Genomic DNA, 25,146 nt, shown 5'->3' on the forward strand with positions numbered 1-25,146 from the left:
ATTAGATATCGAAATTTCAAATATCAAAACACAAATATCATGACCAAATTTGAAAAAATATCATATCGGAATTCGAAAAAATTGGATTTTCGGAAAAAAAAAAAAAAGGTTAGAGGTGCCTCTTTTTTCCGAAAATCTAATTTTTTATGAGGAACACCTCTATTATTGTTTCAACAGTTAATGGTTGCACCTACATTTTATAGCTATAGCCTTAATGTTGTATGTTGTCATTTATACAGGGTTGTCAATGGATTTCAATAACTCCATAACCGATCCGAACCAAATCGATAAAAAATAACTTGGGTTTTGATAATTTGATTTGCCTTTTACCGACTAAAAACCGGAACCGATAAGATATTAATTTGGTTTTGGATTTGCCTTTCAACGAACCAATATAAACCCAAACCGATAAAATGACATTTTAATAATATTTATAATTAATTTTGTATATGTTTATCAATTGCTTGACTGAAATTAATTGATTTAATTTTAGATTTAATTGATTTTATAGTTTTCGATTCGGTTTCGGTTGGTAATATATCTTATCGATTCAGTTTAGTTTTAGATTCTCAATTTTCTTATCGGTTCGGATTCAGATTTTCCAGAATCCAACCCAAACCGATCCATTAACAGCCCTAGTCCTATATACATCATGTCGGCAATAGCAAATCAGTGGGCTGATGAATTGCAAAAATTACATTTCTATAATTTCAACAAGAAAGTACGGATCTCCATTGGACCCAACTCAACAATAAAATTAGAGTTATCAACTGGGCCGCCCCTCAGGGGACCGGGTTCTTCTTTGCTCTCTCCTTCGACTTTCCATTCCATTTTCTTCATCTCTGACTTGTCTTGATTGGACGATAAACTTGTCTCTTTAACTTCAATAATCTGAGTTGGAGAAACAGTCAATTTTCACTTAGTATTCATATATTTACGCATAATGCTAACATCACAGTAAGACAATAAACTGGTACTTTCCGAATTCCAAGACATACTTAGAGAAACTGACTCAACGTACCATTCGTTTGCCAAACAGCTTCTTCAGTTCGACTTTGGCCATGGCCGAAAACTCCACATCTTCGCCAGCCTTGAATTTCATAGCACAAGGAAAAAAAAGAACCGTATTCACTTGGAGCTTTTCAACGTAACAAGTCTCATTCTATATTTGATTATGTATATACAGACACCTTTTTGATTATATATTTTTTAGTATATATACATTTTTTTTTTCTAAGTTAGCAATTTGAGTATATATATACTATAACAAGAAACTTTTAACTTTTTGACAAACCCCAAGCGCCAGTAATCTATCCTAAATTCCTAAATGAGACTGGTTCCTCTATAACCGGTCTCTGTACCACACACACATCTCGTATCTCGGTGCACACACACATCTCGTATCTCGGTGCACACACACATCTCGGAGCACACACACAGGTATCGGGGCAAACACACACATCTCGGATTTGGATCAACGGCGAGATAACACGGTTACAGAGATGATCTCTGTACCTGGTTGTAGAGATCTCGACTCCTTCCTAAATTAACAAAGCAGTTTTTTTAAAGTGTTGACCCGCATGAGGAATCAGTCACACCATTAGTACTCTATGTGACAATCTCACTGCGTACTTACATGATCACACTGTCCTTGGTATTAGACAGTGGTTGGTTTATGTTTGCATATAGATTTGGACAATTTCTAAAATCTAATCTTCAAGGAGGGAAGGTGGATGAATGGATAAACGAAACATTTTATTTTTACCTCGTAAAGATGTGCCAATCTAAGGAGAACATTTCCATCGTCCAACTCCTGCATCACCAAAGTCATTAATGTGGTTGATAGTTTGATACAAAAAATGTAAGAGTCCCATCAGTTTTCACTTTTTTGTAGTCTCAATGCAAGATTACCTGAAGAGTGATGAGAGCAACATTTGGAGGTAAACTGTAATTAGGATCCATTGCAGTTGCACTTGTTACATCAGAAGCAATCCAATTCTCCATTTTCTGTGAGATCAATTCGCCATCCAGAAGACTAGTAGGAGAAAAAAGTTGGTTTTCAAATAAACTAACCTAACTAAACTTACATGCTATACCTCATGTGTAAAAGCTAAGAGAAAGGGAGAATAAACTTGTTGACCAGTTGTGCGCCTCCAACGTGCCCCAGCCCCTAGTTCGTGAATGCTCATATAATAGTTGCCTCGAACCTCAACATCAAAGATTGAGAAGAAAGTAAAAACAGTCAGCTACATCATTTGTTTCTACTGATCTGTCTGAAACTCTTGACTCTTATAACAATTTTTTGGCCCAAGTGAACAAGCAATGCATCTACATTCCAACTTTGATCTATTTGATACATATGCTAAATTCTTCAGTAATTCTGCTATAAGTTCAAAGCTTACTAAGTTTAAGGGTAATATCAACATACCTTAAGTCCTTCACAAGTATTCTCTACACACACAGTCTCATCAAGGGATCCAACCACACCCCTGGAGTCATCATAGATCATGCGCCTTTTGCATGAAAAGAGAGGTAATCAATTAAACCTCTAACAAAAACGCATTAATAACTAAGAAAATCGGTGTTTGACAGTAGACTAGAGGATAAATGTACCTGTGAAGCATTAACTCTAGTTCTCCATCTTTAATGCTGGCACCTCCAGTGGCACGATCAACCAAAAGTGAGAACTCAAATTTCTTATCCGATGCAAATATTCCAAGGTTAAGCTGAAAATCCACACAAGAATCTCAGAACAATCAAGCCTGGAGAATCATAAATCTTCATTTCCAATAATCTATGGTGCTCATGCATTTTGCATATTTCTGTTACTACCTCATGGTCAGATAGCAAGACCAAGGTAAGAACTAAGAAGTTTTTACCTTTTTGGAGCATCATAAATTATGTTCATGTGTCAGTCCACTAAGGAATGCTGTTTGTTTCATAGAATCACTTTCTTTTTATATCTCGATAAAACGCAATTAAATTGACACAGTCCAAGAATTACATCAACAACTAGAGAATAGTCAGAAACTAGTCCTAGGACCAAGATAGCACCAATAATGACCCCCTTACACCCGAGACCTAACAGAACCCAACCCAAAAGAAAGAAAAGCAAATCCAGCAAGCAAAAGAAACTAAGCACAAGACCCGCGGGGGGGGGGGGTACCCAAAATGAAAAATAAGCAAAAACCAAGATTCCACCACCAGGCAGGAATCAGTGGCAAGCATCAAAACTCCATCAGAAACACGCACATGACACACGGCACACCCCTCCTTACAACCTGTTAACCCAGACTTCATCAATCCAATTTGTTAACATCCACCGACCTCACCGACCTCTGTGGTATTCACCAGAATAGCTAAAGCATTAAAAAATTAAAATATTCCTTGGGATTGTCTACTGGTAGGTCCAACCCACTATATATTACACCTAGTGGTTCAATGAGCCATGCATATGTAATATAACTTGTAATTTCCTAGTACTTATCTCATTTTAATATAACTAAGTAAACAGTTCTGTCAGAAGAAAACCTACGGGATAATAATTTCCCGCCACAGGTTCATTAACTGAAAGAGACCAGTCTTCTCTGTAATCTCGCACCTGAAAAGAACACGTCAAATAGTTTAGCTGAGAAAATGAAATGAAAGAACATGGAGACAGAACATATCCAAAAGAACAATGCTAGTTTTGGTTTTAACTATTAATAGTATGGTACACTTTTAAGTTTTTCAATTAGATGCCACTGTGATTGGCTGTAACCAGCATGAACCTCAGTCGCCACCTAAAAAACATACTGCAACAAGTACTCACAAAAAACTGAGAATCTAATGTCTTCCATTTTCTGCACTTGAGGCATGCCGTAGCAAGAGAGCAACTCAGCATTTACAATTGATATTGTCAAAAACTCTTGGCCATGTGTTTGTTTGTTTTTTACGCGTTAAAAGTATCATGGTTGGTACTCTGACCGCCTTCACTGATGTTACTAAATTTTCTGAGTACTGAGGCAGTAAGGTGTACTAGTCACACTACTCATTGTTCCATTCTCAATTTTGCACGAACAAATTTGCCTATATGTAACCATAGTTCAGGATTTCAGAGTTGGCGGATTCCGACAGCTCTAAATACCGGAATTCCAATAAAGTCCAAAGATTTCCAACCAAATTTCAAATCAATGAAATTCCAATCATATATAAATATTTTGATAAAAAATGAAATTATTGTCGGAATTTCAACATTCCATTCGAAATTGCAAACACCGCAAGTAACTGTAAGAATTATTCGATAGTGCAAAAGATGCTTCTAGGTAAGTTCAGTTTGTACTTCTTTATGATTTTCGTTTCTTAGTATAAGGATGAATGGTACAAAAACTAGGTTAGAAAAGATGAAGAAGAGTATTTAATAGTACACCATGCAATTATCCAGTTTTAAGGAATTTGGAAGAGAAGACCAATATGAATACCCGCTTTAGAAAATCCCTCCCATTAGAATCAGTGTAAAATGTATTCTCTGTGACCATATTTGCAGTCAATCTTGTAATGACTTCCTTTCCGATACCATCCTCCAATGGAACAGGTCCAATCTTCATTCAAATATTCAAACAAATAAGACAAACCTTTAACACACTTAGCAGCACACTGAACAAATTGGAAAAAAAAATGCACACTGAAGATATCTAAAATATCTTTTAATTTGGGATCCTAATCAGTGAAAAGACTCACGGTAAATTCAACCTCAGCATGCTCTTTGTCCTTGTAAAGTCTAATCACCTGGAAAATGTTCACCACAGAGGGTAAACCTTCTTGTATACAGATGATAAGCCAAATAAGTAGAAAGTGGATGATTTATTAATATATTCTTATCAAGTTCCACTAATGGTGTACTTTCTTTTTATGTAAGCAAATCACATTGAAATACAATACATTTCAGTAACGGCATCTAATTTCAATTGAATACAAGATATTCAGATTTTAAGAAGTAAAGGATAGTCTTGGTGAAGGTTAACCTGATAGATCCACGTGCTGAACTGTTGATGAACCTCATCAACAAGGGGTCCCTGTATGATCTTCAAAGGTACCTACAATTGAACAGAAACAGGAAAACAACAAGTCCAATAAAGGCAAAAGGCATGAAAAAATTGATGAAAATGCAAATTGTAGCATTTCCAGTAAACACATGTAATGATAGTTAAGTAATATAGATGCGTGTTACCAATCTTGAAACAGGCACAGGAGGGGCACCATTGGGCCGGAATATGTATGCACCAGAAGCCTACAAAAAACAAACATATAGAAATTAGCATGCCAACAAACAGTGAACTTAAACAAAATTATGCTGTCCAAAAGACTGCATACTTTAGAGTCCATGCCACCACTGCTCGAGCCATACCACAGATAGCTTTGCTGTATAGGTATATCAACCTGATGCAAACACCACCCAAAAATTTATCACTGGATTATGACTTCTTTACGAAACTGACATAAATATGAGAAATGGTGTGACTGATAAATATTTCTACTAACACACTGATTTGGTAAAAGGAAGTCACTGTAGTTTATACATCCTGTACCACTTCTCCAGACCTTCTCCAAAAATCTATCTTCAACATATCTTTACTTTTTTAACGATAGATTTGTCAAAATATCAAATCGTTCAAAAACATAATCAGGAGTCAGAAAATATTGTTATTGTAGATATCTATTGGACCAATCTGCATAGACGCAGTCTTGACTATCAAGCACCATCAGTTGTCTTTTTAGGCCTCATTTCTGCCCACCACCACCACCACCACCATCATCATCATGTCTTAATCCTATATGAATGGGACCAGCCACATGAATTATCTTTTCCAGCCTTTTCCATTGGAAGCCCTGTAGGGTTGATATTTATTTTTAACTTCTTAAAACTGTAACCTTCATCTGACATAAATTTTGATTGTTCTGATTCATTTTACATTAATTTTGCCTATAGACTAATCTTTTTCTTCATAATGGTGCAACGATAGTTCTTCTCGGTAATGTCCATGCATCAAGTCTACTTTCTCAATTTTCTCACTAATAGCCTAATACCACTCCTGATTATCGTACCTAGTCTACATTATGCGATTTCATGGAAATAGTAATTTGAGATTCCTTGTGATGGGGACTCTAGCAAATGATGACTCCTGCTCAATATTTTGGATGCTCTCTCAGGACCTCAAAGCTATCACTAAATCTGTTATGTAGGATCCTACTATGGCAACCTTTGAAGTTGTTAACAACCTTTGAAGTTGTTAAGGATCAAGCTTTTAGGAATATATGTAAAAGTGTTATATCATAGGGGTGGCGGTCTAACATGGGGCAAGCACATGCCTGAGAAAAGTAGGCTAAAGCTCAATAGTTGCTAAAACGTTTGATTTAGATTTTTCACTGCAGCATTGACAAACCTAAAATCTTGTCAAGTTAATTCAAGATGCCCAAAACTCCTTTACTGAAAAAGGTTACTTACGCTTCCCAAAAAATCCCTTCGCTATAATAATCATTGTTATTATGTATTGAGCTGCAATCTCTGATTGCTCTCAGGCCTAGAAGACACTTATTTGGTGAAGTTTCTAAGGATCTCAAGTTAAAAGGGAAATTTTAAAAATCCAATAGCTCCATTATAAATAGTTTATATTGAGCACCTACATATTAGACTTAGTTAAGAACGAATTAACCATGAAGAACAAAATAATACCTTGCGAAGGGTATGCATAGAGGAAACAAATAGATAACTGCAAATTAATACACAATGAGGCAATGAGCACAACTAGATAGAACTGTCATATACACAGTTGTGGTTTACTATTATTATTATGATCATTATTATATTATTATTATTATTAGTATTAGTATTCTTTAAAAAAAGAATAGCGAGAGATTGCTGAAATCCTAACTGTAGGTAAACTTGAAACTACTCACCCCCGCCTTAAGATTCCTCATCCGTTTCACCTGTCCAGATGTTGATGAAAAGTACATTTTCAGATCCCCTGGTCCAACCTCAACCGTCTCAGTTTGTGGAGCAGCCATCGCAGAGAGATATTGACTTTTGTATCTTCCTGATTTGTATTAGGGTACAGCATAAGAGATAAGACTATAAATCTGACCAAACAAAGATGATTGTAATTGTTGCTGGTACTTCAGTTTCATGAAGAACTTCCCCCTCTAAGCTAGATAAGTTAGAAATTAACAGTGCCCTGAGGTAACAGAGCCGAACTTAAGTGTCATACCCAACTTATTGAGTGAAGTGTCTCTCATATAAGCCGTCATGAATTTCCATTCACCAAAAGTGCTATAAGGTGCACATAAGATCTCTCTTGCCTATTATCCATGGTTCTAGTTCGCATAATTTCCTCAGACGGCATTTCAATCACTTCAGAAGCGGAAAAATATAACAAAAGAAAGAAGAGAGGGAAAATAGAAAGTTTACAACAGTTACCCCTCCTGCCACCTTTAGAAACAAAGTAAGTGCTCCAGCCAAGAGGTGGCACAGAAGCTTGAAATAAAAGCCAATATTTAGGGTCTTGTTTTGGTAATGTTCCAAGGTAAGCTTTGGTATAATAACTTCTTAGATCACTAGTAGCATTATCTATCCCCACATACTGGATCTGAATTTTCTGGCCCTTCGAATCATGTACCGCAAGGTTAGCGTCACTAACCTGATAGAAAAACTTCATTATAACAAAAAGGGTGGAAAATATTGTACAAAGTGGACCCAAGATGGAGGGAGAACATGACTACTTGAAATTTATTTTTCATTTATGAGTATAAGAGTAACCATAGTGAATGTCTAAAGATAAATAGAAAAAATAAAAAGATAACAGCAATATTGTAGACAATATAACCAACTTAAAAACAAAAGTATGTACTTACTGGAATCCTAACTATGTCAGTGCGGATCCATCCAAGAGAATTGTATACCACTACGACCTGCAAATGTAACAAGTTTGTAGTAGAGATCCTACATTCCAATCAGTCACCCTGAGTCAAAACTTAAGCAGTGGACGACATACCAAGCTCTTCCCTTCCGAGATTGCTTCCTCAGTTGGTGGGCAATAGGTAATATTCATCAAAAGACACTGTAAATATAAACAAAGAATGCCCGAGAACAATATCAGACCTTGGACAAATAACAAACAATAAAAAAAGAGATCCAACATTAATCAGAAACGTATAAATGTACACTTTCTAAGAATAAAAAACAACATTTGCTTCTACACATTACAAGAAGAAAAGATTGACGGCATGGACAAACTTTATCTTCCTATCCTTATCTCTCTCAGAAACATAAGAATAAGCGTATATAGAACTTGTGATGAGTTTTTTCTCTGACTTAAAAATATCAACATTATAAGTCACGATTCGTGAGTATCGCATAGAACTAGCTCACCAACAAAAGAAAACATATGATGAACTTCCTGAAGTTACGGTGATCGCACTTCAACAATGAGGGCAGCGCTTTATCTCGTAAACATTAGGACTAGAAGACATGCACAATCGTATTACCTGGCGGAATTTTGCTGCTGGAACTGCACAGTCTTTGTTTGAACTTGAATTAGTTAGACATGACAGAGCTGAGTTAATAACAGCTTCTGCCTACCAAAAGAAAACCATGAGTAAGTCCAAAGGGCGTGGGACGGGGAGGGGGGATGAAATGAAATTTACTTGACTATGAACCTCAGAAGCCCCTAGAGCAAGACGTTTCAAGTAATCATCTGTAGTATGTTGGGGTGAGGTGCCAGTGACAGCATCGTGATGTTGTGCAATTCCTAAAGCGTCTCCTAAACTAAAGGAGTGTGGACCAGAGGACCTCCTCCCCACTAGAAACTCAAATTGTCTTGCAGCCTAATTCGGACAAATAAATCCTTTCAGCTATATTGTTAGCACTTGCCTGAGGAAATAAAATATTTTTAAAAATAATAATAACAAATAAAATAAATAAATAAATAAATAAGAATAATAACTGGAGAATCCCATCCACCATATGGACATCCTGGGGGTGTGACCATCCATATTTGCTAAATCATATTCTAGATCAAAATTTGATCAGCATAACAAACATAGATTTCTGGAAAATGGGCTTCTTAAATATGGAGCATCCAACTCAAATCTGATTGGCAATGAGTGAGCTCAGAATCTTACATGTTATGATGTGTGTCGTTAATTGCCCGATGTGGAACTATGTATCTCAACACGTCCCCTCATGTGTGGCAAAACTTCAGCCAAACACGTAGAGGGGTTTAGTGGGTGATGTGGAGCATGTGGGTCATTGGGGCTATAGAGTATAAGGGGCATGCAAGCTGGATTGGGGCTAGGCAACAGTAGGCTTCCTGAGGCGCGAGTCTAGACAGCCTTGGGTGCTAGGTGCTAGGCGCTAGGGGTGAGCCTGGAGCCTAGCACAAATAATTTGGAGCATCCAACTCAAAACCAAGTGGCAGTGAATAGAGCAACCAAAGATTTTATATCTTATGATACAAGGCTATAAGGACCTAATGTGGGACTAGATGTTGTAACAAGAATCTTTTCTGAACCATTAAGCACAATTTTGTGACCATCCAAAAGCATGAATTAATAAAATAGTAATAGCTCCTTATTTTCATATAGCTCAATATATTTATTTATGAATGCTCCCAGAAAAAGGTATGTTTATGTCATACCAAATAGTACCCACTGAGCATACGGATATATCGCTTGAGTGCAGGGCGACTTGAAAAGTAACCAGTATAGTAAGAATGTGGATAATCTGCATACCTATACATATGAGATAGTAGGTGAAGAGAACTATCAGTTTCACAGGGCTACACCAAGAAATAAATGGATAATACTATTGCTCACGGAAAATAGTCATCAGTTTTCAATGGCCATCCTCCATTTGCTGCATTTTTTGCATCAGTGTAAATTGATGGAGTAGAATAAAGTGCATTCACACGACCATCCTGCCAAAAAAAATGCAATTTAAACCAAAATGCAATTTGAGTTAATTTGGATTATTTGATGTGTTATCCGAAAGAAGAACTACAAGAAGCGTGGATTAAAGGCGGAGTTTAATGGGGTTAATTATCGACAAAAACAAATTTTGAATGGGGAAGAAAAATCATATTGTCGACCTAGTAATTGGAATAACACATGCACTTTAATGAAGGTTCTGGTTTAAAAATGAAAAACAAAATAAATGGTGATCATCACGAGCATACCTTGTTCACATAGTGGATTAACTTGTCCATTTGCTTGAACCAAGATTCAGCGTACTGATACTGGAAATCATCACCCATGGTCCACATTATATGATTTGTACGAGTTACATTTTCCTGGTAAACATGAGTTGGTCATATGGTCATACATAATTTTCAGTTTCATCTCAAATTCAACTTGATACAGGTGGACATATACTTTTAGCTCTTATTTGTGTCGTTAGGCTTACTTGAGTCATAGCAGCATCAATGAAATCATATACGCGTTGCTCAACATTGTAATCATAGAGATGAGGACTATCCTGCTGATCTAACAAATAAGCAATACTTCCATAACAAATGGAAGCTATGTCTGAGAATGAGCTACAATGTTCAAAGTGGGTACCTGGATTGGTAAAGAGTCTTCAAACACTTCAAAGTGGAATTTATTGGGAGGACTGTAATGAATGGGAAATGTGTTGGCAAATATCTGCAGAACCCCCAAAGTCAGCAAGTAGAGTACATGAAAGAAAGCTGTGACAGCTAAAGTTGAACTTCCAAACCTGAGATGAAGAACCGAAAGTCTTAGACCCACGCCATATGACTTCGAGAGATTTATCCTCCTTTCGTTTTGCCCTGTCCTGGTAATCAATTCTTGCAAAATGGAGGGAATCGAAACCGAGCTACAGGAAAATTTGGTCAAAAATATATTCATTAACTGAGGAAAATGCAGGTATCAAGGATACTTCATTTTATGACGGAGACATGACAACACACTTCACCAAAATATTCTTCACTTCAAACATAAAAGAAGATGATTGTAAAAGCTGCATTACCTCAGCCCCTAGTAGATAAGCCTGAACAGCAGAGTGTCCAAAAGGATCAATCTGCCATCCAGCACGAGGAGTTTTGTTGAACTGTTGCTTTATCATGCGATGACCCAGAGTTGTTTGGTCAATCATATCTATGTAATGGGTTCCAGCTTCATCATGCATACACCAGCCACCATTTCTGCGCCAATAGAAGCAAAACAAGTATATTAATACAACAAATGGCCTCTCGTGGTTTCATTAAATTTCATACTATGCCCTTACACAAATTCTAACTGCCCCATATCTACAAGTTTCCTCACTTCATCCTGCGTTTCAACATTTTGCTCCGCCCACCATCGTTGGAAAAATGCCTAGTAACAAACTCCAATGTGATTCTTAGTTCAAAAGTTAAGTAATGTAGTTTCAATTTACCTGCTCGGAAAAAATAAACTTCCTATTAGAATCACGAAGCAATGAAGAAACCACCGAGTCAAGCACATTCCTGACACAAGCACCCTGCAAAACACAACAAATTATATATATAAACAAACACTAGAGTAAAAGTAAGCAAAAGTAACCTGTATGCTGTTATTAAGCCCAAGGTAATACTGATCAACAGTCTTTAACCAACCAACATCGTCATGCGAATGCGGAACTAAATGAACATTCAGTTTCCCTTCCACAATAACACTATCAGTGTTATACTTAGTGTAACTACTATCAACTAACTCGACACCAGTTATACACAAAAACACAAAGAAAGAAGCAACAGTCGTCAAACTTTCCATTATTCAACTCCCTAACGAATATATCTATCTGAGTTTAAATAACATTCATAATGGTGCATGCAGACAAACGAGTAACTTGGTGTTCTCCGTTCAAGTCCAAATCACCCAGCGCAAGACTGTTTTCACTTGAGTTTTGCAGAGAAGACGAACTAGACGGTTGGTTTGATATATGTAAGATTTAGGTAGATTAGGCTTTACGCAAGTGACAGCTGTCGACCCATTATATTTGACTCGACAACCCAGTGACTTGGAGATGCGTTATCAAAAGTGAGCGAACATTCTGGCCAAAGATTTGGTTAGTTTGTGTCTGTCCTCATTTTTATTCTTTTTGTCTCCCTTTCCCTGTCCATGTCTTCCTCCCCCCTCCACGCTTAAAAACTTGTTGTTCCGCTCACGTGCCACCATATGTATGTTCATTGAATCCTAGTACATTGGTTGTACGTAGCCACTCAATCACTAGGTGAGGTTTTACGCACCTTGTATTGTCACCCACTTAACCACCTTTTGGCCATGGGTGTGGGGTTTTATCTTAAAAAGCATCGGTACTAGTTAGTGAACTTCCCACTTTATCAACTTTATCAACCCTTGTTGAACTGGGACTATTTTTCTTTTCAATGATGAACTCCCTATGGGACTATTTCTCTTTTCGGTCCACACACCCTAACAAAACATATTCTCTTGTACGCAGTGTGAGGCTGTGAGCTTACTAGTCAATTACATTGGTCCTATGTTTTTTTCTTGTGACTTCACTCTTGTTGCGTAACATTCATAAACTCATATAATTGTAATTTTATTCATATCTTGTGAAGTTGCTGATCTATTATTAAGCACTTCTAGTTGAATAATGAGCAATCAATCTAGGTAAGATCCTCTGCATTTCTTTTTCTTTCTCATTCATTGATGATCACCACCCTCACTTTTTTCGATACTCACTATTAATAAGTATCATACAGAGTCAAAAGACTAAAGACAAAGTCAAAGGACTAAAGACATCCAGCTCAGCTTTATGTTGTAACCGTTGTTTCTGTCATATCTTACCCTAGTCAGCAATAGTTAGTTGAGTTGTGCCATGGGAACAACTACTAGTTGTTACCTAAGTGACAGACCAATGACAAATCTCCACGTGGATGTTGTAAAACTAGATACCAAGTTATTTAAAGAATGATGAAAAGGGGAAAAACATAAATTAAAGAAAAAGAAAAACGTGAATTATGGAAAAATAGAAAATAAAGGGGAATCGTAACAAACAAAATAAAAGCACAGGATTCTGCAGCACTTCCTGCTGTCCTTCGGCGTTCCTTATTCTTCCAACCATTTTCTTAATCAACTAAAACAGCGGCCTCACATCTTACTCTTCATTCCTTCTCTAAATAACCAAATTTCAAGATTTAGATATGGAAGATGCTAAAGGTGGAGATTGTGAAGTTCTGCATTCGATTTACTCTTGGCAGCAAGAACAATATAAGCAATGTGGAACTAAAACCAACACTTGGTATGAAATTTTCAAGGTTTGAAGATGCTAAAGACTTTTATAATCATCACACTATGCAAAAGGGGTACAAAAATCAAGATTTCGTATAACAATAAAAATACTAATCAAAGGCAATTCACACAGTTCTCGTGTTCTAAATAAGGATTTAAGGTTGAAAAGGAAGGAATTTTGTACAAAAGGCCAAACTCAAGGGTTGGTTGCAAAGCACATATGAAAGTAAAGTTGATGGATTCAGAGATATGGGAGGTGATTGGCTTTGACTTGGAACACAATCATGCATGTAGCCCTTCAAAAGCGTGAATATTTAGATCACACAAGCACATGGATAGTGGTATCAAGAAAAGATTATAATTGCATTGTGAATCGGGGATAAAGCTAACCAAATCATAGCATAACATTGTAGTTGATGTAGGAGGGCATCAAAATGTTACATGTGGGAAGAAAGAAGCAAGGAACTATGTTGACAAGTACAAGAGACTAAAACTAAAAGATGGAGACGCAAAAGCAATGCAAAAATACTTTACAAGAATGCAATAGAAAAATCGGAATTTCTTTTTCAGAGTAAATCATGATGATGATGGACGAGTACGAAATGTATTATGGGCTGATGCAAGGTCAAGAGCTGCTTATGGTTATTTTGGGGATGTAATAACGTTTGATACAACATACTTAACTAATCGGTACGATTTGAAGTTTGCTCCATTTGTTGGAGTGAACCATCATGGTAAGTCTGTGTTGTTTGGTTGTGGGTTACTTGCGGATGAGACAATTAAGACATTTGAGTAGGTGTTTAGGGCTTGGTTAGATGCAATGTATGGACACTTTCCTAATGCTATAATCACCGACCAAAGTAAGGCAATGCAGCAGCTATAGTCAATGTTTTCCCTAACGCTCGTCATCGTTTGGTGATAAGTTAGGAAGCCTAATTGAATACGAAGCAATTAAAGTGGCAATGAATAATGCAGTGTATGATTCTCTGATGATCAAGTAATTTGTAGACGCTTGGAATAAAATGATTGAACAACACAAACTTCAAGAAAATGTATGGTTGGATACGTTATACAAGCTGAGGAAACAATGGGTTCCAGTATATCTCAAGGATGTTTTTTTTGCAGGTATGTCTACCACTCAACGTAGTGAATTTATGAACGCATTTTTTGATGGTTATGTGCATGCAAAAACTTCTTTGAAGGAATTTGTGGATCAATATGAGGCAGCCTTGAGTGATAAATATGAGAAAGAGAGCCAAGTAGATTTTGTTTCATTCAACTCTACTCATTTTCTAAAGACAAGGTGTGTTTTTGAAAGACAAATGGCTAATGTCTACACTAGAGCGATGTTTCTAAAGTTTCAGGAGGAAGTTTATAGCATGCCTTCATGTTCGAAGTCGCAAGTTAGAGTGGATGAACAAATCACAACATTTGAAATTAAAGAACATGTTGTCAATAAGGATGGAAAACTGCATACTCCAAAGGCTTATGAAGTTCTTTTTATCAAGGCTAAAACTAATGTCTATTGTATCTGTCACCTATTTCAGCACAAAGGGATTTTATGTAGGCATGCTTTATATGTTCTTAATGAGTTTGTGGATGAGATTCCTTCTCACTATATACTCCCAAGGTGGAGAAAAGATTTCAAGCGTAAATATGTTGAAAGTTGTGAATCACTTAACTTTGAAGCTAGTAACCCAGTTCAACGATATGGTATTTTATATCCTTGTACAATTCAAATTCTTGAGAAAGGGGCATCATCATAATCAAAGTTCAAGACTATTTTGGGTGTGCTTAAGGCCGGATTTGAAGAGAAAGCTAGTAGATGAAAGTAATAACTCAAATAGTGTGGAGGATGAATTGGTTGGAACTCATCCAAATGAGTCGCTGAAAGTGTGCAACCAGGGTATGTGAAGTTCTTAAATCCACTTCAAGCAAAGTGAGTGGGATGACCGAAAGGTAGATTGTTATCGGAGTCGGAAAAAAAACTGGAAATCCACCAACAAAAAGGTACCTTCACTACCAATATTCTTCTTGCTTTACCTTTTCAGACTGTTATAAATAATTATACTTTTGTTATTTTGCAGTAAAATGTTCTTCCTACAGTACTATAGTTCCCAAGTCGAGCAACCACAAAGCAACCAACAAAAATATATCAAGTCATGACGGAATGTTATTTTCATCAGGTATTATTCATAAGAGAGAAAAAGAAGAATATCACATTGAAGAATATTTGAACGACAAACCAAAACGGTTCCATAAAACTGCAAAACGGTAAGCATGAGCAGTGTGCTAGCCTCTCTGGCACACTCATGTGACATAAGCTTTTTCATAATTTTCTTGACCAAAGGAATGTTATTTTAGTCATGTATTATTTCATAAGAGACAAAAAGAAGAATATCACATTGAAGAATAATTGAATGACAAACCAACAAATCTTTGTCAGTTTTGCAGTTTTGTTGAAGAGCTTTGGTTTGTCGTTCAACTAATTCTTCAATATGATATTCTTCTTTTTCTTTCTTATGAATAATACATGACTAAAATAACATTTCTTTTGTCAAGAAAATTATGAAAAAGCTTATGTCACATGAGTGTGCTAGAGAGGTCGGCACACTGCTTGTACTTACCGTTTTGTAGTTTTATTGAAGCGCTTTGGTTTGTCATTCAATTATTCTTCAAAGTGATATTCTTTTTTTCTCTCTTATGAATAATACCTTATTGAAATAACATTCCATTGGTCAAGAAAATGATGAAAAAACTTCTGTCACTTTAGTGTGCCAGAGAGGTTGGCACACTGCTTGTGCATAACATTTTGCAGTTTTGTTGAAGCTCTTTGGTTTCTCATTCAATTATTCTTCAATGTGATATTATTCTTTTTATTTCTTATGAATAATACCTACCTAAAATAACATTCCATTGGTCAAGAAAATGTTGAAAAAACTTATGTCACATTAGTGTGCCAGAGAAGCTGGCACACTGCTTGTGCATAACATTTTGTAGTTTTATTGAAGCACTTTGGTTTGTCGTTCAATTATTCTTCAATGTGATATTCTTTATTTTCTCTCTTTTGAATAATACCTGATGAAAATAACATTCCATTGGTCAAGAAAATGATGAAAAAACTTCTGTCACTTTAGTGTGCCAGAGAGGCTAACCAATGAAAATTATTTTCAAAGTTTTGTTGAAGCGCTTTGGTTTGTCGTTCAATTATTCTTCAATGTGATATTATTCTTTTTCTCACTTAGGAATAATACCTACCTAAAATAACATTTCATTGGTCAAGAAAATAATGAAAAAACTTATGTCACATTAGTGTGCCAGAAAGGCTGGCACACTGCTTGTGCATAACGTTTTGCAGTTTTGTTGAAGCGCTTTGGTTTGTCGTTCAATTATTATTCAATGTGGTATTTTTTTTTTTTTCCTCTCTTATGAATAATACATGGCTAAAATAACATTCCTTTGGTCACGAAAATTATGAAAAAGCTTATGTCACATGAGTGTGCCAAAAAGGCTGACATACTGCTTATGCTTACCGTTTTGCAGTTTTATGGAAGTGCTTTGGTTTGTCGTTCAAATATTCTTTAATGTGATATTCTTCTTTTTCTCTCTTATGAATAATACCTGATGAAAATAACATTCCATTGGTCAAGAAAATGATGAAAAATCTTATGTCACATTAGTGTGCTAGAGATTGGCACACTACTTGTGCATAACGTTTTGGAGTTTTGTTGAAGTACTTTGGTTTGTCGTTCAATTATTCTTCAATGTGATTTTCTTCTTTTTCTCTCTTATGAATAATACCTTGTTAAATTAACATTCCATTGGTCAAGAAAATGATGAAAAATCTTATGTCACATTAGTGTGGCAGAGAGGACGACACACTGCTTGTGCCTAACGTTTTGCAGTTTTGTTGAAGCGCTTTGGTTTGTCGTTGAATTATTCTTCAATGTGATATTCGTCTTTTTCTCTCTTATGAATAATACATGACTAAAATAACATTCCTTTGGTCAAGAAAATTATGAAAAAACTTATGTCACATGAGTGTGCCATAGAGGCTAACACACTGCTTATGCTTTCCGTTTTGCAGTTTTATGGAAGTGCTTTGGTTTGTCGTTCAATTATTCTTCAATGTGATATTCTTCTTTTTCTCTCTTATGAATAATACCTAATGAAAATAATATTCCATTGATCAAGAAAATGATGAAAAAGCTTCTGTCACTTTAGTGTGCCAGAAAGGCATGCACACTGCTTGTGCATAACATTTCGCAGTTTTGTTGAAACATTTTGGTTTCTCGTTCAATTATTCTTCAATATGACATTATTATTTTTCTCTCTTATGAATAGCACCTACCTAAAATAACATTCCATTGGTCAAGAAAATGATAAAAAAAACTTATGTCACATTAATGTGACAGAGAGGTTGACACACTGCTTGTGCATAACGTTTTGCAGTTTTGTTGAAGCGCTTTGGTTTGTCGTTCAATTATTTTTCAATGTGATATTCTTCTTTTTCTCTCTTATGAATAATATATGACTAAAATAACATTTCTTTGGTCAAGAAAATTATGAAAAAGCTTATGTCACATGAGTGTGCCAGAGAGGCCGACACTCTGCTTGTACTTACCGTTTTGTAGTTTTATTGAAGCGCTTTGGTTTGTCGTTTAATTATTCTTCAATGTGATATATCCACCATTCACGGTGATGATGTTTATATGTTTCTTGAGGAAGATTCATTAACTTATAAGGAAGTTGTTTGTATATGAGAAGTGTCCTTTTAAAGGATACAACTCCTCTAAACTGGACTCTTGATTTACACAAATCATTAAGAGAAGGTAGTTAATCTACCTATTGGGGGATCTATAGATTGAATTGAATCTTTAAGAAAAAACTAAATGCGATAGTTGTATTGCAAAATACAATGCTAATAATAATAGCTAAGGGGTTTCACTCATAAAAAATATTTATTCTATTTTGGAACCTTGCTCATGTAACTAGAATTTCTTCTTAAGAATTCTAAAGACTCTAGTTGTGAGGAACTACAATACCAAGTAGTACCAGGTGATGAGCTTAAGGTATACAATTTAGTTAAATATTTGTATGAGTTGATTCAAGCGCCTATAAATGACATGAGCAATTCAACAACATATTGGTGTCGTATGGATGTCAAAATATCATTGTTGATAAAGATGTGTACTTTCTTTAGAGTAAAGCAAGACATATGTGTTAATCTCTCTTTGTTTAGATGATTTAATATCATGAATGATAGCATTGAGAATGTGTATAATACAAAGAAATTCCTATTTGAAATACATAATAGACCGTCATTAGAAATGATAGTTTATTATATTGTTAAACTCATTTCTGTAACTGCTATATTCAGTTGTCAAGATGTTGACGTTTGAATATGGTTAGTTGAAGCTCACAGCGTACCTTAAACCAAATCGGCTGGATGGTATAGGGGAATTTAAGGCACTACATAATTGAATGATTGGTAAATATAGAAATTATAACTCATGTTGGTCTCATCATGTTGTTTTAGCACTTAGTAGAAATATTTTCATTACGTGATGATACTAAAAGGTTAGCAACCTCTTGGCAAATCTTCTCATTAGCTCTAAATAGCCTCCTGATGTGTATATGTTTTGCAACTGTCTCATTGCAATAGCTAAATCATAAAGAAATATGCAATGGGAAAAGAATACATATAAGTTTGAGATATAATATAATCAAGCAGCTGCTAGAGATTATGTTAGGTTGGACTTAGTTTGGCCACATGTCTGACCACACCACTTTTGGAGCCAAGTGGTTATACGTCAAGGGGGATGGGACTTATGCCCATATATAGGGAGACACTGACAGCAACCCTACCTATGTGATTGGAGATCCCATAAAGTAGGTTCAAAAGGAAAAACAAGTCACTTCGTCGTCTTACAGTACTATCGTCTTATTTTTATGAAATGTCCCACCCTATGGCGAGATGGTACTATAATATACTTTGTATAACTAGAATTGCAGTGAGTAAGAATGAGTTATTTAACTCTTATTGGATTCCATAGCCCATATTTTAATGAGATGGTGTATTTAAACTGCAGTGTACACCTGATGGAAATCCACCTACGTGAATGTAGAACTAGGTCGGCTCTTATGAGTATTCAGGCAAGTACTCTAGAGCATTCATGGAACACAAATAGCGCAGGGCCAAAAAGCACAACACCGCAGAACTGGCATATAATGAAAAAGCAATGTGGATGCATGTCATCTATTTCACTACAAGGGAAGTTGGTTCAAAGATTTTTTAACCTACCACTTTCATGTGAAAAAAGGCATGTTACTCTATGACTGGTTCAAGCCCAAAAGGCACCATTATCTTAGGCATTGCAATTTCTCTCTGGCATTTCGTAAACCCTTTCTTTTGTAATATCCTATTCCAAAATAGTGGGGGACTATAAGTATTTTGAAATAGTGAGAGATTGTTGGAATCTCTTTATTGTATTTCAATCTACTTAAAATTGAGTAAAGTGGAGGTGAAGAACATTGAATGTTCTCTCCACTTTTATATTTGGAAGATAGTCTTATATTGCCTAAATTTGTTTTGCTTTTGGAGCAAGTTTCGGATTTCTGTTTCCAGTAGGTTTCCTATTCTGTTTCTGGAAACCGACTGTGACTCTCTATATAACCATGACTGTGCGTCTAGATCAAATATATTGATCTCGCATAAAACCAAACTCTAGCTTCTCTTTCTCTTCTTACTGTCAGCCGCTAGAGAGAGTTATTATGTCATTCTAGAGAGAAGTCTGATTAGTGCAAAACCAGCCTTCTATAACCATTGAATCTTGTGAGGAGAAGATGCCATTGTAGCATTTTTGCACCAAAGATAAGGGGTGAAATCTTTTCTTAAAGACAGTCTTATCAACGCCTTGGTTGTTCACTGTTTGTCTACTGTTCTACTCTAGTTACTATTTTCATACAACTATTCTAACATGGTATATATCAACAATCAATTCTTATGAAGAAGCAATATACAAATCTTGGAGATAATCACGATGTCCTTCATGGCGTTGGTGATCACTGCTCTGTCTATAGCAGAGACACTTGCTCTGGCACCTGATATCCTGAAGGGATCACAAGCACATCAATTGATCGCTTTTCAATAACCTTGCAATAGTTGGTCCAAGTGGCTCTGGAAAGAGTGAGCGTTTGCATTAATAATGAGGTTTTATTTTGTAACCTTACCTCGGTTCCGTTGTGATTGATGGGGGTGTTATTAGATGCTTTAACTCGAGATCTTTCAGACTGAAGATCGGATCAGTCTCAATAAGGTATTTTCTAATACAGTTTACAAAATACTGGAAGGATGGTGTTTCAGAAATTGAGGTCATGAAGGCTGCCAAGGCAGCAAATGCGTCTGGTTTGAGAGGGGTACCATACTCTAGTCGGCAAGTGGGAAGTGCAGCTGTCAGGGGAATGCTTCTTTTAGATGAAGCTACCAGTACATTTGATACAGCCTCAGAAAAGACAGTTAAAGAGGCTGTTAAAATTAATGCACTTAGCATCTAGAATTCTCCATATTGTTCTACATATAGTAAGAACATATGAGAAATATCTAGTACTTGTAAATACTAGAAATATCTACTTGACTAGTTAGTAAGAAATATCTAGTGGACAACTCTAGAAACAAGTAGATAAGACTCAAGCAAGAAGTTACTAGACTCTTTTGCTAAAAGTCGGTGGTGTGAGCCTATAAACGACCATGCCCACTCTCACTTTTGTAATCAAGCCAATTAGCTTCAAGTATTCAATAAAACTCTACTTTGTTAAAATTCTCCTCTCTACCCATTCTCTTTCACATACTAACAGAGGCGCTAATGAAAGTCGAACAACTATCATCTTAAACCTTTGTCTTCTCAACAAATCCGTGTGGACGCGGATCTTATATTTTAATTTGCGGCATGGATGGGTGATATAGGAAATGGAAGTGTCTATATCTGGTCGTTGGATTGCATCGGAATAGTAAATATAAGAAAAGAAACTTAGTCCAACTCCAATATAATGCAAAGAAGCCTGCATTGTTTTAATCTTTCCAACATAATCAGAGAAACGAAGAAATATGTGAATTAGCAGAAACTCATTTCCAATATGAGTAAACCATAAGCATCTTTAAGAGGGCTCTCTATCTCAAAACCACTAAAGTGCTCTGTGCTGGGCTTTACTGGAAAATAATATGGTTGCTAAGCTTTGTCTATGGGCGCGGACATAATCCGTGAGCGGAGCGAACATTTTGGGAGAAGGGGAGTTATGCGGACAAAAACCAACTTGGTTGGTTTAAATGTCTTCAACACTTCATCTCTTTCCTTATGTTTTTCTTCTCTCTCTCTCCAAATTGTTCTCTCCCTCTCCGACACTCTAAATCTCCACTCCTCCTTCTCCATCTCCACTCCTCCATCTTCCTCTCCCACTCCGCTCACCCCCACTGCTTAGCAGTATACTAGTATTTGTTATTATGTGCCAGCAAGCTTAATTCCCACGTGATAATTTCTTCTAACCGTTTAGTCAAGTCACACGCAACCCTCGTGGACTGCTAGATTCCATGTGTCACATTAATCCGTGAGCGTGAGCGAACTCTTGAGATCACTATTCAACACTCTCACAAAAAATCACTTCATACGTGTCACTCTTCCATGTGTCTGTCCGTACCCCTAAATAATCTTTACTTTGTGTCTGAGTACCCCCTCTCTTCGCCTCCAATCTCTCCCAATCTCATCTCCAAATTGTTCTCACAATCTAAGAGTAATTTACACAATCTCAATCTCTCTCCTTCACTCTCCCTCTCCCTCTCCCTCTCCCTCCTTCCTTCTCACACAGCCTCAATCTCCCTCCTTCACTCTTCTTCTCCCTCTCCCTCTCCCTCTCACACAGCCTCAATCTCCCTCTTTCACTCTTCTTCTCCCTCTCCTCTCTCTCCCTCCTTCCTTCTCAACCAAATCCAACTCTCTCTCTCCCCACCACAAACTCATCTCTCCTTCTCTCTTCTCTATCTCCGCTCACGCCCCACTAGCGTGAGCGAACTCTTGAGATCACTATTCAACACTCTCACAAAAATCACTTCATACGTGTCACTCTTCCATGTGTCTGTCCGTACCCCTAAATAATCCTTACTTTGTGTCTGAGTACCCCCTCTCTTCTCTCATTTTCCTCTCTTCGCCTCCAATCTCTCCCAATCTCTTCTCCAAATTGTTCTCACAATCTAAGAGTAATTTACACAATCTCAATCTCTCTCCTTCACTCTCCCTCTCCCTCTCCCTCCTTCCTTCTCACACAGCCTCAATCTCCCTCTTTCACTCTTTCTTCTCCATCTCCCTCTCCCTCCTTCCTTCTCAACCAAATCCAACTCTCTCTCTCCCCACTACAAACTCATCTCTCATTCTCTCTTCTCTATCTCCGCTCACGCCCCCACTGCCTTGCAGTTATCCAATATTAATTAAAGATTTCTAATTCCATGTTGGCTTATGTCAAAGCCAAACGGTCACTGGATAAACTATTATAAAAACAACACTTGATATTTTTTACTTCCCCATTATTAGTATTAAATTATTAATAATGTTGTTGAAGTTGTTCTAGTGTTTTGGAAACATAATAAATAACGGTATAAATATTCTTTTCCAGTTACTTAGCATCTTTATTTTTTTAAATTCTTTCTACACAAAGATTTTTAACCTTTTTCGGTCCAGAAACAATGATTCACTGTGTTTTATTTCTTCAATTCCCAAAAAACAGTGATTGTGAATTCAATCAATATGTTTTTTCAAATGGTTTTGTTTTCAAACTTTGACAAGTTGTTATTTTACTACTAGTTAAATATTCAAGGTTGAATTATATGGTTTGGAAATCCGAGGTAACTTTTTCCTATATGTTTGAAGCTTTCAAGTTCTTGCTTGCGCCGTGAACAATAAAACACATGATTCATTATTTGTTTAGTTTGATATTATATGTTTCTTTTTCTCCATTGCTAATTAAATTGTAGTCAATTTCTATTTTTTTTTTTTTTGGTTGCTGAATTGATATGTTACGATTGTTATGCAACAACACCTGTCTTTTATACTGCTATACACAGTTAGCACGAGACAAGGATAGCACAAGCCACAAGACAATGATTTTGAAACAAAAAATCAAAAGTATTTTGTCTGATTGACAGTTTTTTGCTTCGTCAGTTTGTTTTAAAATTCATATTTTTTTTTGTCAAAATTTTACCTTCTCTTTTTTATGCTCTTGTGCTTCTTCTTAGAAAAACTATTTACCTGTATCCTTAATTCTTGCCAATATGGTTTTGAAATGACAATTTGGTGAAATTTGCTACTTCTTGAAAAAAGTAATACATCTTTTTTCAAACAGAAATTCTCAGATTTTATTTTAAAATAAAGAACATGTTATAAAAATTCATATTTTTCTTTTTGAAATTGAAAGAATATTTCATGAAGTACATCTTTTGAGAAAAGTATTTAACGTTTCGTGCCAAAAATTGTCATGTCCTTTTTTTGAGAATATATGAATATTGTTTTGGAACAAGACTTCATGGTGTTTTTTCTTCAATTTGATAAAACACACTTCTCTTTCTTCTTAAAAAGAAAATGTTTGGTTAGATGGTTCAACAAAGAAGCGCCTGAACATCCTTAGATATATACTAGCTACTGTGCACGTGGTACCCACGTGGGATCCATAAACTTTTTTTTTTTTTTTTTTAAACGTTAAATTACTATTTTGCCCCTAAAAAGTTTAAAAAAAATAATAAAATATGAAATTACCAAAATGCCCCTATGTCCATGCACATTCACTATTCACTATTCACTCGACTCCTCGTTTTTCTATATATTAAAGATTATAGCTATACTCTCTTGACTCTATTTTTCAAGGCTTAACAGAGTCTCTAACTTTTTGTAAATTCTAATACTAATTACGAAAAAAAAATGAATTCAAAATCCTTAGATATATATTATAGTTATACCTTCACCAATCAATCTATTTTTTGGAGCAGTCACAGAGATTCTAGTTTTTTCTAAACTCTATTACTAATTATGAAAAAGTATGATATAAATAAATAAACAATCTCATCTAGAGTTTCACAGAGTCTCCAACTTTTCCTAAACAATATAGCTAATTACGAAAAAAAAATACTAAATTGCAAAAATAATTATTTTCAACCAAAAATGATTTTCCTAAAAGCCTTACACCAAAAAGAATAGTTTCCACACTAATCTCAGGTGAAGTTTAACATAACAAAGTTTCTTTCTAGAAAATGATAATAAAACTATGAAAAACAAAAAAGGAAAAATGAATTGAGTTGCTTGAACATTTACTTTATGCATTTGTTAACCACACATGTGACTGGGAAAAAAAAAAAAAAAATTAGTCACAAAATAAGTAATAGTGTATACCCAAAACAATAAAATTGTATTGTATGCACTATATATATGGCCCTAACAAATAAAGTTGGATCAATTTGAGGTGTCATCCACTGTGGAATTTAGACATTTAGTCATAGTTAAGGATTTCAAAAACCATAGGCCACAATAATTACGACATATTCTAATTAAATTTATGAATTTTATAATTTCCAATTTTAGTGGAATAATCGGATTCAGTTAAAACGGACGTTGGCTTAAATAAATCATATAACTATTGATTTAGTTAAAGTGGACGTTGGGCTTAAATAAATTATATACCAAACCAAATCAAACCAAAACAAATTACATGTGGAAAATTAAATTATACAAAAAATAACATCACAAAATATATAATAGCAAATGAAAAAAAAAAAAAAAAAAATACCCTAATAAAGACAAATATTTTAAAATATATATAATACTGAAACTAATGTCAAAGATC

The 25,146-nt window shown here is 35.6% G+C and overlaps 1 protein-coding gene and 1 pseudogene across 9 annotated transcripts; one reads left to right on the forward strand and one right to left on the reverse strand.

Annotated features, from left to right (window-relative positions):
• Nucleotides 1-660: 660 nt before the first annotated feature.
• Nucleotides 661-12,048, reverse strand: LOC147519961 (alpha-mannosidase-like). Of its 9 annotated transcripts, none has more exons than XR_015212385.1 (29): nucleotides 11,575-12,048; nucleotides 11,429-11,512; nucleotides 11,279-11,367; nucleotides 11,021-11,195; nucleotides 10,748-10,867; nucleotides 10,591-10,674; nucleotides 10,436-10,510; nucleotides 10,209-10,322; nucleotides 9,850-9,950; nucleotides 9,672-9,765; nucleotides 8,680-8,859; nucleotides 8,521-8,610; nucleotides 8,028-8,093; nucleotides 7,888-7,944; nucleotides 7,454-7,673; nucleotides 6,937-7,073; nucleotides 5,353-5,418; nucleotides 5,210-5,269; nucleotides 5,004-5,075; nucleotides 4,720-4,767; nucleotides 4,461-4,580; nucleotides 3,536-3,601; nucleotides 2,614-2,726; nucleotides 2,429-2,513; nucleotides 2,088-2,207; nucleotides 1,912-2,007; nucleotides 1,766-1,813; nucleotides 1,022-1,090; nucleotides 661-891 (listed from the first exon to the last, which is right to left on the reverse strand). XR_015212385.1 is itself a non-coding variant. In XM_086591480.1 (29 exons), exons 1-29 carry the CDS (start codon nucleotides 11,782-11,784, stop codon nucleotides 703-705), a joined length of 2,871 nt encoding a protein of 956 aa, XP_086447606.1. In that variant the 5' UTR covers nucleotides 11,785-12,019; the 3' UTR covers nucleotides 661-702. The 9 variants fall into 9 exon arrangements, 8 of the variants coding, with proteins under 8 accessions (XP_086447606.1, XP_086447601.1, XP_086447603.1 ...); XM_086591480.1 differs by having other exon boundaries at nucleotides 2,097-2,207; nucleotides 6,937-7,069; nucleotides 7,618-7,673; nucleotides 11,575-12,019; XM_086591475.1 differs by having other exon boundaries at nucleotides 2,097-2,207; nucleotides 11,575-12,003.
• A 2,240-nt stretch (nucleotides 12,049-14,288) lies between these two features.
• On the forward strand, nucleotides 14,289-15,032 carry LOC147519962 (protein FAR1-RELATED SEQUENCE 6 pseudogene; annotated as a pseudogene).
• The last annotated feature ends 10,114 nt before the right edge of the window (nucleotides 15,033-25,146 follow it).

Source organism: Coptis chinensis, chromosome 2 (assembly GCF_015680905.1).
Source record: "Coptis chinensis isolate HL-2020 chromosome 2, ASM1568090v1, whole genome shotgun sequence".
In the NCBI taxonomy this organism is placed as follows: domain Eukaryota; kingdom Viridiplantae; phylum Streptophyta; class Magnoliopsida; order Ranunculales; family Ranunculaceae; genus Coptis; species Coptis chinensis.